We start from the raw sequence: 13,789 nt of genomic DNA, 5'->3' as shown, positions 1-13,789 counted from the left end.
TTTGAAATCCATATCTAGACTGTGCTTAGTTGTGCTGAACAGAGTTGGAAAGTACAGGCAGTGACTCCATTTCCTACATCAGTAGAAACCATAAGGAGGTTACAAAAAAAAACCAAACCAGAACTTTGAAGGGGAGCCTTTTTTGATTAAGCCAGCAGATCATCCCTGTTGGAAGAATTCACTCAGTATGCTGAGCCCTGAGAGCTGCTCTGTCACCTTCAAGAGCATAAAACAGAGACCTATTCTCTACAGACCTGTTCTCAGTAGTATTGTTGGAACAAAACCAAACCAAACCAAAACCGAATGAGCCCCCCCCCAAAAAAACCCACCAAAAACCTACCAACCAAAAAAAAAAAAAACCAACCGGTTTTGGAACAAGTTTGTAAGTTCTGCTTTATCCAGGCACTTAAAATCATATAAATGCAAAATAAAAGCAGAAAGATACCCATATTCTTTAGAAGTTTTGAAATCACCATAAAAGAACATAAAAATAAATTTTTTATTCATAGAAAGTTGTATTTCAAAGAGAAGGAAGGAAGGAAGGAAGGAGAAGGAGAGAAGGAGATGAAAGAGGCAAGAAAGGCAAAGGAAAAAAGGAGAATAGAGAAAGGAAGAAAGAAACAGGAAAAGAAAGGAAGGGAAAGGAGGAGAGAAAAGGAAAAAGGGAAAAGAAAAGCTAAAGTGGAAGGAGGAAAAAAGGAAAAGAGGAAAAAAGGAAAATTAAAAAAAGGAATTACATCACTTAAGTTTCTGTTCAGTATAAGAGGTTTAAAAAGCATATTCTACTGATATAAGCTATTTAAAATGTTCTCTTGGTTTGTTTTTTTCAGAAATTACTTATGGGAAATACAGTATGCTCTGTTAATGCAAATATGAAGGGGATTATTAGTTTAGCAAACTACAGAGATGGAGAAGGGTTATAGAGGTGATCTTTGTTTTGTTTTGAGTAATTTTATGATCACTTTTCTAGCTATTTCAGTATTTGCATTACAGAAACAGTATAATACTTCTGAGCTATGTATAGCCACACAAGTATTACAGCTGATGCTTTGCATACATGTATGTAATTTTACAGACTGATATTTTGATTATTTACTGCCAATAAGATAATTTTTTTTCTCTGTGTAGTTATTATTTAATGAGGTCTTTAATTTTGTTAGCCCCCCCATACCTCAATTAATGTAAGTTATTTCGTCAGTAACTCTGTACAGTACCTAGAAAATGTAAAATGCTTCACTGGAAATAGAAAGTATAATTCCAAGGATGGAACTGAGTTTGTAGAGGAGGATTTAAGTACTTTAATTTCTTTAAATTATTATATAATTAATTTGTTTTACCTTGCATAAAAGATAAATGTTTTGTCAGCTGTGCTGCATTAATTTCCATGTTTTAGTATGGACTCATCTATAGTCCAAGAAGTATAACTGATTCCTTCTTTCTAGGACTTTGTTTTACTTCCAGACTACCAATCCTTCTCTGATGTATTGCTGAACTAATGGCAGATTTTGACGTCTCGTGTCCTTTATATGTCCATGTGTTGCATGTGGGACATGAAGTATATTGACACTGATTATTTATTACTGCTGAAGTATCTCCAACCATATTGAATCCTCACAGGACTAGCTCTGCTATGTGGGAGCTGACAGAACTTCTGATGCATTAGATTTCACTGCGACATCCCTGCTGTGCTTAGCAGGGCACTGTATAAAATAAAACTTGTGGAGCCACAGGTTCTCTTTTACCTACCGAAAGAATTAGGGCAGTGAGAATGTGGGCTCCTGTGGGGAATGACAGCAGTAGTTCCAAGGGTGACAGCTGAATTGGGCAAGTATTATGCCAAAACTTGTATTGAACTGGGCAAGTATTTTGCTCTGGCTTTCTGGCAGTGTTGGGTGTGCTGTCTTACAACACTAGTGTACTTCTCCCCTAAAATCGTGCAATGGTTTCAAGGACTCAGGACAAAAGTGAAACAGGCAGAGCAAATTTCCTCACCCAGTTTTGTCCAAGAGGGTTGTTTCCCTCAAGACAAGTGTACTTCATCTCTTTATCATTCCAGTTCTGTGTCTTAGTTCCAGACTTGCTCTATATAGTAAAATAATGTAAATACACATTTTTTAAAAAAACCACTAGTAGCTATTCAGCTAAGTTTCTACAAACAAATATTATGTTACTTATTATCATCTAAATTTATAATTCATCTTAATAAAGGAGGATTTCACTCTGAAATTCTTAGACAAATCTGTGCCTGATGGAGTTGCAGTTCTTTCCAAGCAGTTCAGCTCACTCAAAGCAGTAACTTGTGATCAAAAAGATGCTTTTTATTTTGCTCTCAACTTTTTTTTAGAGCAGATAGAAATCTTCCACACAGCCTCAGTAATAACCACTACAGCAAAAATGCACCACGCAGTCCAATTGTAACCCAGTAGAATTATACCAGGATTGATTTTTTATCCTCTATGGTCTCTCCATGTGTTTGAACATGTTGTAAAAGATGAAAATACAATAAATAATATATATTTAGTCTATATGCTGTACTTCTAGGTATGATGTGTAATCACAGCACACTTTTATAAATAACTTAGCCATTTTTGAGGTTAAGTAGATCTTCCTGCTTTATCATTGCCGAGAAAAAGAACCTAGTTCATATTGTACTTTTGAGACATGGACATTCTTTATTTCAGAAAACAAATAAAAGGTATATAGATCTTTTTATTATATGCTCTCTGCTTCTCTTGGGATGTGAAAGTGTCACAAAGAAAGGAACTAAAATGCACCAACCAAAATGGAGTAAATATCTTTGTTGTTGCCTTTCTTCTGTGTAGGCTTCCTGCATGGCTGGAATAAACTTCTTCTGGGACCATTAAAAGTAGTGCAGTATACACAAGTAATTTGGAATAAGGAAGACCAAGTCTTGAATACTAAGCTTTTGTCAAGAATACTCCCCTTTTCATGTTTGTTTCCTGCTTAACTAACTGTTCAGATGTATTGTGATTCTATATAGTATTCTGAAATAAAAAAGCATATGGCTTAATTTCTTTTCAGAATTATGTATGTGTCAGGAGAAAACCACAAAATGTACAAACTCCAAGACACTTTTTCTAAAAACAAGAAAAATACAGAAAGCCTTTTTTTTTTAAATTTTGTCTTATAAAACTCTATGAGTAAATGTGTGGTAAAACACCAAGAGGGCATAAATTTGACAGCTTCCTACTGTGAATTGTTATTGAACATGTTTCATGGCACATGTTCTTTCAGAGGAAAAGGCAGCTCTTTCCATCACCATCCTAAAAACTAAGGACTTTGTGCAAGAGGTAGTGCATATAATTCTTTTACCCTTTCATTCTTTCTATTCAGAATAGATTTATCATTTTTTAAATGTGGAAGGACCTTACAAGTATACAGACTTAATTAAAAGTTAACTTTTTTACTGCGAACTTTATCCTTTCTTACATATTATTTTGGCTGTTTACATCAGGATAGTAATACTTAACCCAGCTTAAATAAAATCTCCAAATGCATACATGGAGAGAAAGAAATTTGGTAATAGAATATTCTTCAGTCAAGCAAACAGAAATAAAGTATTGCAGATAGAGGCTGAAGCTAACAACATTCAGACTTGAATTAAGGTACAAATTTTCAAGTAAGGACATTCATATCTGGAATACTATACATTGTTATGTACCTCAATAACGGCATTTTTAAAAATATAAATTGCTTATTTAACATCAGTCAATAAAAAATATAGTGTTTATAATATATTTGGATTCTGCAGAGTTACCTCTGATGTATCCAAACTCATTCCTAACTACTTTACTGCTAGGACGACCTTAGATAAGTAAAATAGTTGGATAAAAACTTTTATACTGTACTGAAGGCATTGCTAGCCCACCTTAAAATTTCCCCAAATACTGTACTAGTCATTGCTCTGCAAGGAGTAGGTATCCAGTTAAGGACATTTGGAACAGCAGTAGGTGAACAAGGACAATCCACTCATGATTCAGTGCAGCTAACATTGCACTTAAAATATCAAATAAAACCAATTCAATTAGGAATGCACCAAGTAGACAGATTGCGTGCTTCCCTCCTTCAAAGTCATTCTTCTAAAGAAAATTGCAACAAATTTCCATTGGGGACTATCTGTGATGCTCAGTTAGTGCTGGGTCTTGCTCTCAAATGCCATAAATCACTTGCTCTTTCACACTTCGTCCCTAGCACTCCCATTTCGGATAGCAAGAAAACCACCACCAGAAAACTTAGTGCCCAAGCATCCCAGGAGAAAATGCAGAGCTTTATTCACTAGGACATTTTCTTTGTGTCTTTGTTTGAAAGTAAGCGAATGCGGCTGCACATAGAGCACGTGTGTGCTCACGCATGTATGTGTTTAAATTATTATTATTATTTTTATTCCTTTTAATGGGCTTGATTCAACCACCGTTCCCTGCGAATGAATCTGACCTTGTGGAGCTGCAGCATGCAAACGTCTTGGAGAAGGGCAGCCAGCGTACAAAGGCTGCATTGACTGTGTGGGCAGGCAGGAATGCTGGTACCAGGCAGCTCTCTAAAGAATGTTCTTTTGGCAGAAACAGCCGTGCTAAAAATGAGGGGGAAAAATGAATCCAAAATGTAGAGCTGGCCTGCAGTTACGGAGCGATAAGAAAAGTTGGCTGTTCAACATGAGCTGCCAGTTGCACATTCTGGGTCCTCGCTATTCTCAGGCCCTCCTACATCCGTGGCCTCAACCAGTGTTTTGGTACAGCACAAAGTGGCTGTTTATTGCTATTGACTTCTGAGGCCTGGGCTCCAAAATGCATTCTGTCAACAGAATGTAAGTGAACTTGGCATTTTAAAGCTCAGCTGCTGCAGACACCCGGATTTCTTGGAATTGCTATGCAGCAGGACCGGTGTTGCAGTCCCCAGCTGAAACTGAAAATGTTGCACCGGAAGACGTATCACGTGAAGGTCAGATTTACCTGAGACCCTGCGGGTTTTGTGTTTGTTTGTTTTTCTCTCATCAGCACAGTAAATATATCCTGTCCTTCCTTTGTTGCCTGTCAAAGGCTACACTTTTAACCATCTGCATTTTGCTCAATATGCTCTCTATGAAAGAAAGGTCGCACTCAATGCAAAAGGCCTTCATGTGAAAGGGGAACATGGTTGTGTCTGCAGTACATGGTACTGCCATAAAAGCAGTAATCAAAACCTGTGCTCTGTGTTGCACTGATTTTTCCACTCTTTTGAAAAATTATGATTTCTATGATTTTTTAGGAAATCACGTGTATTGTTTTCTATTGCTTCCATAGGAACTACAGGCAGAAATTGATGCTCACACTGACATCTTTCACAGCCTGGATGAAAACGGGCAGAAAATCCTGAGGTCCCTTGAAGGCTCTGAAGATGCAACCCTCTTGCAGAGACGCCTGGATAACATGAACCTCAGATGGAGTGAACTTAGGAAGAAATCTCTGAACATTAGGTAGGACCTGAACATGAACAAAAGCCTCCTGTTGGTGTATAAGACAGAATGCTGCATTTTGCAAGTAAAAATGTTTCTGATAGCACTGTTTTTGTCTATTTTGAAATTATTTCTGCTACTTTGAATGTTGGCTTAACTTTGTAAGAATTAGGTTTTTTGGTGTGAAAATTATAGTAGAGGATTAGGATTTGAGGCATATGATGAACTTTTGTAATTACAGAGGGAGAAATTAGCATGTTTAAACAGTAACTGTACCCCCTCTAAATGTAAGCTTTTTCTAGAGCTGGATATGACTTATCAATGAGTCTTGAAAGTGAGCGATTAAATAACCAGTATTTATGATAAGCTTTATTTTGAAGGCTGCTATTTTTAGTGCAAAACTAAAAATAGCCTTGCAAATGAGAAGACTATTTAAGGTTTTAGCTGTTGTGTGGAGAATGGACAGAATTGCCAAATAAAATCCAGAGGTAAAAGAAATCCATAGGTAGTGTCATGAGAGGAAAAAACTTTTGATTGCAGGGGAAAATATAATAAAAGGTAACATTGCAAATGATCAAGTGGTCGTTCAGACTTCAATGGACTGAAGATTTCTTTTCAAAATAATTTATCCAGGAAACTTTCTTTCAGAAATATGACTTTTACAATAGGCAACCCAGCTCTGTTGCATTCAGTCTCAGGCATTTTTTCATTTGCTCACTTGCTGTGTGTTGGTGGTAGTTCAGAGGACAGCAAAAGGCAGAAGTGTTTTCCAAAGTAATGTATGAAATATTAGCTTTTTTCAGCTCAGGTCCTGAGGGAGGTCAGGATGTGTAATGACAAAAGCCATCTTCATATCATCAATCATTAAAAATAAATGAAGGATGTGAGGTTGAAAAGATATTAGTAGCTAAAGAAAAAGAGACACGTTCCTTCTTTTTTTTCTGAGGAGCAAAAGAAGAAGGATAAAACCCTTCACAGTCTCTGAGAATTTTTTCATCACATGCATACGACCCATGAACTTGCTCAAATGCAGTGATGTTTGAGATAAAAAGTGGTACATATACAGAAGAAATATTTAGAAGGTGTCATTATGATGGAGACCTTTTTTGCATAAAGTGGTATTCTGTCATTTAATTTTTCCAATGATTCAATTAGTTTCATACACACCTCTGTTCAAATGGCACAGACAATTGCCTCAGTAGTGTATGGGGATTCTGTTGGCTTTGACAATCTCCTCATTATTTTTTTTCTTTTTTGAAAGAATTTAATTTAAAATAAGAGAATTAATCTTGTGTGAGCTAAATGGTTTATGTAGTGGTTTAAAGAAATGCTTGCTCTTCTCTGAGTTGGAAAACTGCTCTCTACATTTCAGGTAATTAAACTCCCAGTAATCCTAAGTGATGACTACACTACTCTTATGCTAGTCCTGCATAATGTTTGTGCACTTCTAGGGAGACTGACAATTCAACAGAGCTATTACTCACTGCTGAAGAGGAAAACTTAAAAACCAAAACAAACCAAACAATTAAAAACAAAAAACAAGAGATGCAAAAAAAGCCAAGACTGCAGAACCAAATTTAAATCTGTGTTGCCAGAATCTAATTCAAAGCTACTGAAGCTGTTTAAAAATCATTAAGCTAATGAAACACTAGGATTTTTTCCAGTAAATAAGCTTGTACAATTTGGTTTTTACTTTCACTGTGACTGAATCTATCTTATATTTAACACATGCCTTCAGATCCCATTTGGAAGCCAGTACCGACCAGTGGAAGCGATTGCATCTCTCTCTTCAGGAACTTTTAGCATGGCTGCAGTTGAAAGAGGATGAATTAAAACAGCAAGCGCCCATTGGTGGAGATCTTCCCACTGTGCAGAAACAGAATGAAATCCATCGGGTATGGGCTTTTTAAAAATCTTTTGGTCATTGCTTTTTGTTTGGCAGGTTAGTGCTGCATGACACAGACCTTGTTGGGAAAAGGAAGACACCATTTAAAATACATTTTAGAATGAAAACCAAAGTTCTTCCTTGAGAATAATAGCTACAACTTTCAAACACAGAAGAGAAAATCAGCCTTTTGGAGAACGGAGTGTTTACTACCGTGACCTTCACAGACCTATCACAGAAAGGCAGATTTCATGGCCAGAACAGTTACTAACCCAGTATTTTTTGAGGATTAAATAAGTAGTTCTGAAAATTTTTCTAGATCAGGCATTTAAACTTCATGTGTACTTTTTGAAACCCTATTTTTCTGTTGAAAAGAATAGCTGATATCAGCCCTAATGCACAGCTCTGCATCATTGTGACAACTCTCCATGGCTCACACTGGTTTCATCATGGAATTCTTATGGAAAGGCAATAGCAGTGTCATATGGGGGCTGTTCTAGACTAAGATTCGCATTAACAAGGAACCTACATTGAATGCTTGTATGGAAAGTTGATTTTTTTAAAATCCACCAAATGAACAACCTCCAAAATAACACAGTACTTCTGAATAATTCTTCATACAAAGATTCACACAGATTTTTTGGTGGTAAAGGTATACTTTAAGTATATCTCCTGCGTTGAACCAAGTTCTCTCACCTATCTGATGCTACCCTAATGTCTGCTTTCAGGTAAACAGCTTTTAATATAACTATGCCATTGAGGTCTATTCTGATCTGAATGTGAAATCACACTAGTACCTCCACTATACACTTTTCTTTTTCTTGGAATTTACTTGGATGTAGTATTCAAGCTCTCCTCTGCTTCATCCACATGTATCTTTAATTAAAATAATAACATTATGGGAGGTTTTTTACCTCCTATTTGGTGTCCAATTATGCTTCAGTGGGTATTTTTATTGAAAAATTTAAATTGTCAGGCAGACAACTTGCTTCCACAAGAAGAGAGTATTTCAAAACCAACGATCATCCTCTCAAAGCATTGTGCTGCATATATGTAACTTTCAGTTTGTGAAGCTTGCCATGAAAGGTATTGTTTCTGAAGCTCCTAAATCTCTGATTTTATTGCCTAATGGAGAAATGTGAAATGTTACTATAAAATGAAATTGTATCTGTGTTTTTTCCATTCATCAGGTAGCTAAATATAAACATTGCTCTCCTTCATGCAGAAAGGCACAATTGAGAACAAATAGTGAGACAAAATTTGGAAAGAGAACATGACATATCTTGCTGCTTCAAGTTATTTGGAACTCTGAGTTTGTGAAAAATCAAGAAGTATCATATTCAGTCAGGCATGGATTTTGGCATAGCCAAAAGTTATTCTCATCAGTAGCAGACTGATGGGAACCAGTGCCAATATGGTTTTCTGGGGCCTATCTTCACCAAATGGCTGAAGAAGCCAAAGAGAAAGAGGAACAAAAACCCTCTCTCTCAGTGCCAAATGCTTTTCTAAGATAATGCTTTGCTGCAAGGGGCAGCTTGGTCATGTTTAGATCTTCCTTCTGGAGAGGTGATGCGTAGGATGTGTCTTTCTCACCAAACTGTACTCAGGACTTAAAGCATTATCACAGAAACAGTGAGGAATAAACATCCATGACTTTATGGAGCAGAACTATTCCTTTTTTCACCTTTCCACCATGAAAGTTAAGATATATGATATGCCTGAGGTCTGTTCTAGCCAGCTGTCTGTAGCAACTTCCATAAAGTAGTTTTAAAGCCCATCCAGAACATCAGGATGAAAGACACAATATAGATGTTGCTTTAACTCAGCATAACATTAACTCAACCTATTTCTCCAAAGACGACTCTTAAGCCAAAACAAGACTTAGAGAACGATTTTTGTAGAATTGCTCCAATAAAGGTTTTCTCATCTAAATAGTATCTGAGTCTTTGAAAACATTGTTTTTTTCTCCTAGACAGAAAAAATATTTTTCATCTAAAGAAATTACTTCTCATAAAATTTTAGTATTGTATATTACTTTATAAGCTGTTTGAAAGTTACCCAGGATTCACCATAAAGATGGTAAGACTTCAGTGATGAACTAAGTGATCTCTCTGTCTCTCACCAATCAAACGAAGTATTTAGAACTTTTAGAGATTAAAAGTGTTGTATAAAAGTAAATTACCATGAATAGGTGCAGCATGACTTTACAAAATAGATCTTCTCCTTTATACCTTCTCTGCCACTTGCAGATGCATAACACAGATCTAGACAGATCCTGTCTAGTATCGAAGTTAGAACATTTTAGTTCCTTTTAGAAATATGTCTTGTTTCCTTTTCCCATTCTGTAGCACCACTGTAGGAGTCTGATGTGAGGCCTTTCTAGTTGTAGGTATTCTGATTCCCTGTGGAAAAAAGAACAGACAGAATCACTGGAATTAATTTATCCTGTCTCATCTTCAAGTATCTCTTATAAAGACAAAATTCTGTCTCCTGTTCATCAAAACATTATTTAATTATCTCACAGTTTTCTTTGCTTTACTAAGTATCATAATATTGTTTTATTGAAATTTTATTAACTACTATTTATCTCATTTAAGTAACTTAGACATCCTGCAGGTAGCCTGCTATGTCTTTCATTCTTTTGAGAGTTGCCTCATTTTCTATGTAGTGATTTTATTAACAGCATAAATAGCATTTATGAATATAGAATGTAGTTATTAACAATTCCATGGAAACCCTTTCACATGAAATCTATAGCACCACTGCCTAAGGAGGAGTACAGTTCCTGCTTCGACATACTAACCTTTTCTGGTGGCACAGTTATTATCTACTTTTAACAATTGAAGTCAAAACCCCTTTTTTAAAAAGCATTCTGGTTGGCAAACATCTTGAATTAATCTAATTGTACTTTTTTGCTTTAAAATTCATTGAAAGAAAAAATATCTGTTTTTTTTTAATAACAGAGATTAATGTTAGTTTTATTGATGTAACTCTTTTCTCATTATATTCACATTTTTCAAGTTAAACAATCTTTGTTTCTTCATTTAGAGAGATTTAAGGACACTCATGAAGAGGTAGTGGAGGTCTGAGATAAGCTGATCAATATATGCATTATTAAAACGGTGGACAGAATGCCATTACTGCTGTAGTGTTGATGACAAATAGACATGGTTAAATAAAGTAGTTTACTTACTTTTTTGTCAGGTCATACATTATGCATATTCGATTTCCTCTACAGTCACCACAAAGTGTGGAAGAAGTTAAGGAATTCAATGAAATTAGCCTGAAATCATTAGCTGTACATTAGACATTAATTTAGGCTAATTCTGCTTTCAGTGATGGTCTGGTTATTATAAAGATGTATTTGTCAAGACTCTAGATAGATAATTTTTTTTTTCTCCAAAAGTAGAGAAAATGTACTTTATTGCTGCTTATGATTTTTATTGGTAGCATGTACATATTTCACAATAAAACTTCAATCAGAAAAGCAGCTTTACCTTCATAGAGTAAGAACTTCTGGAATGGGTTAGTATGAAATGAGCATTCATTATTTTTAATGCTGTTCTGTGCTACTGCTTCAGCCTCATGTTTTTTTAATCCTCTCCTTTTCAAATTTCTCATACTGAAACATATTTTAACTCACTCGGTAGAAGTTTGCAGATCAAAACTAGGGAAGGAGATGAGAATTGTAAATAGATCTCAACACCACACTGTGTACTATTCTGTAACTCAGGATTTACAGACTATAATCACCTTCACCAGCTCCAACATTCAGAATGGAAAAGTTGGGGAGGAAAAATGTAACACATTGGCTCACTGTTTTCAGTGTTAGAAAGACTTTTTCTGGTTGTGGCTAAATACAAAATGTACAAAATCTGAAAGCTTCCATTCGCTATTGTTTTGGGAAAGATACAACAATTCCTGCTCACACACTTTTTGGGATGCAGTGCACATACCTGGTTATGTTCTCCTGTTGCACAAGAGGTACAGCAGAAATATGACTTTAAACATCTCCTTGAAATATAATGCCACTACATGTATTTGATTGCTGTGGTTTTCTGCAAGAGCAGGACAAGCTGAAAGAAGGAATTTTGTGTCCTTCTCATGGAGTGCACATGTACATAGCTAGGGGTGACCTGACTTCAGCAGTAGCACAATTTACAGCAGGACTCACTCCCAAATGCAGAACTCAGAGGTATTTCTGGCTTTTAAGTATCCTATCCTTCGGTGTATTTCTGTGTTCCCCTGGAATATCCATGACTCCTTCCTGCTGTTGATGTGTGTTGGCAGGACAGACCTCAGTGCATGTGCCTCCTATCTGACTGACTTTGGGCACAGACATTTCTGAGAAATAATTTATCTTTGTAGATTTTTATAAAGCACATTATATCTTTAAGCTGTTATACCATTTAGTGTTTAAAAAACACTGGTTTAAGTGAATTTGACTGTTGATGTTACTTTTAGCACTATCAGATGGGAGTAAAGCTGACAGTCCATGGGGACTACCATGCTGGCTTTTGAGTTATGCTACCTGCTGGCTTACTTGAGCTGCAGACCTGCCACACCATTCTAGTGGGATAGAATGATGTGAGAGGAGAACAAAGGCTAATTAAAGCAATAGATTTTCCTCTTTTGGAGGTATTAAAAGAGTTTATTATATTTCCTCTTTCCATTGCATTTCATGCAAGAGTCAAGCATGAATTATAAGAATGACAGACCTAAAAATGTCTAAGTTTCAACCCTGTAGTAAACCCACTCAGATTTTAAGCAGAGCAATGTCCAGTGGTAGTTTACTTGTTAATATACAATACTCTATTTGTGAAAATCGGTGTTGGGTTTTAAAACATTGTTTAAAACATTTATCACAGTTATTAATAAAACAGCAGATTCTCTTATGATAGCAGATACATTCTGGGAAAAGATTCTAGTCCCATCAATGTCCTTGGCACAAAATGAAGATTTTTTACTTTATTTCATTCAGCCAAGTGGACTTTGCTAAAGGGTTCTCCCAAGCACAGTTACAGACCTTATGGTCAGTTCTCGACCATTTAATAAAAAGTGTATTTTAATATTTGTAATAGAATAATATAGTCATTTCCCTAAGTTTACTTTCCTGAAATATGTTAAGAACTTCTTACCTATGAGTCCTCATATTATAAACTGAGGTGTTCTCATTATTAGTTCTGGTAGGTATTTCCTGTGCAGAGAGTCACATATCAAATATAATTCAAAGTGTAATTAACTTTTTAATATTGAATTTATAATCCTTCATTAGTTTGCATAGAAATACAAATTTGGTTTAATAATTAATTTAACTGAATTGGTGAATTTATTGTGATAGATGCTTATATAATGCCAGCGTTGTAAAAAGAATTTTCTGATCCCTGGAGTAAAATTTCTGTTTTCTACCCATGGCATATGGCTCTCCTTTTTGCAGTGTTGTGTTTTGTGTTACACTGTGCTATAATTATCTGCATAATTTACCTCTATGCTACTTGAAAATGGTATGCATTCAACATTGTTTCATAAATACACAAGAGAATGTTGAAATGAAACAGTGGTAAGGACCACTTAGATAAATTCAGTACAACATAAAAAAGTGCCAATGCAATATGCAAGCCACAGGCTGAGTTTCATCTGCATGTTTATGCAGAGAACATTTGGATTCAGATTAATGGATTCTTACACTCTCTTAAACAAAAATAGATAAATGAATTAATGAAAAAATATTGAGATATGTGTATTTTCAGTAGCCTATCAAAATTTCAAATATTAATCTTGAGAAACTTACTCATGGTCATTTTAAAAGCAGGGAGTAGAAGAGAGATAGTAAAAGCAGTTGTTGCTGAAGGAAGAAAAATGGGGCATGCTGGCAGTACATTTGCTCCTTTGAATATAATGTGATTTCAGGTTAAGCAAAAGCTGATTATCTCTTTTATATCTTTTTTGTTGCTACTTGTCATACACACATGCAAGCTGTTGTTGGAAATTTTGTTCTTAAATTGATGCAAACAAGGCACTTCATTACAGATCCACTTACAATAAATTTGTTTCTTAGACTTTCAAGAGGGAGATAAAAACAAAAGAACCTGTTGTCAGGAGTGCACTTGAGACTGTGCGAATCTTCCTCACTGAGCAGCCTGTGGAGGGACTGGAGAAGATCGGCCCAGAAACAAGAGGTAATTGAAGAAAGAACAGGGTGATAACACATTGCTGGAAAGATCAGTGATGATCAGCGATGATTAAATAAATTCTGCCAGCCGCTCTGAAAGCATTCCTTTTACACTCCAAGCTGAATGCCAGTATTCAGAAACTAAGCTAAAAATATAGATGAAAGCAAGCCTTAGCAATCCCTCTGAACACTGTGGTACTAAATAGACATGCATATTTATAAGCAGATTTTGAAACTGCCTTTAAACCTTCAGGACTTGTCTATAACTATAGGCCCATTT

At 35.7% G+C, this 13,789-nt stretch overlaps 1 protein-coding gene across 16 annotated transcripts in view; it reads left to right on the top strand.

Moving 5' to 3' along the window:
* DMD (dystrophin) overlaps positions 1 to 13,789 on the top strand; it is a 1,059,271-nt gene that overhangs the window by 858,985 nt on the left and 186,497 nt on the right. For all 16 annotated transcript variants that reach the window (XM_064646827.1, XM_064646828.1, XM_064646820.1 and 13 more), the window contains 3 exons: positions 5,301 to 5,473; positions 7,191 to 7,347; positions 13,396 to 13,516. In XM_064646827.1, coding sequence (XP_064502897.1) covers positions 5,301 to 5,473; positions 7,191 to 7,347; positions 13,396 to 13,516 — 451 coding nt within the window. The remainder of the gene's footprint in view (positions 1 to 5,300; positions 5,474 to 7,190; positions 7,348 to 13,395; positions 13,517 to 13,789) is intronic.

This window comes from Pseudopipra pipra, chromosome 2 (assembly GCF_036250125.1).
Source record: "Pseudopipra pipra isolate bDixPip1 chromosome 2, bDixPip1.hap1, whole genome shotgun sequence".
Lineage (NCBI taxonomy): Eukaryota > Metazoa > Chordata > Aves > Passeriformes > Pipridae > Pseudopipra > Pseudopipra pipra.
This window is presented reverse-complemented; position numbering and strand designations above follow the sequence as displayed.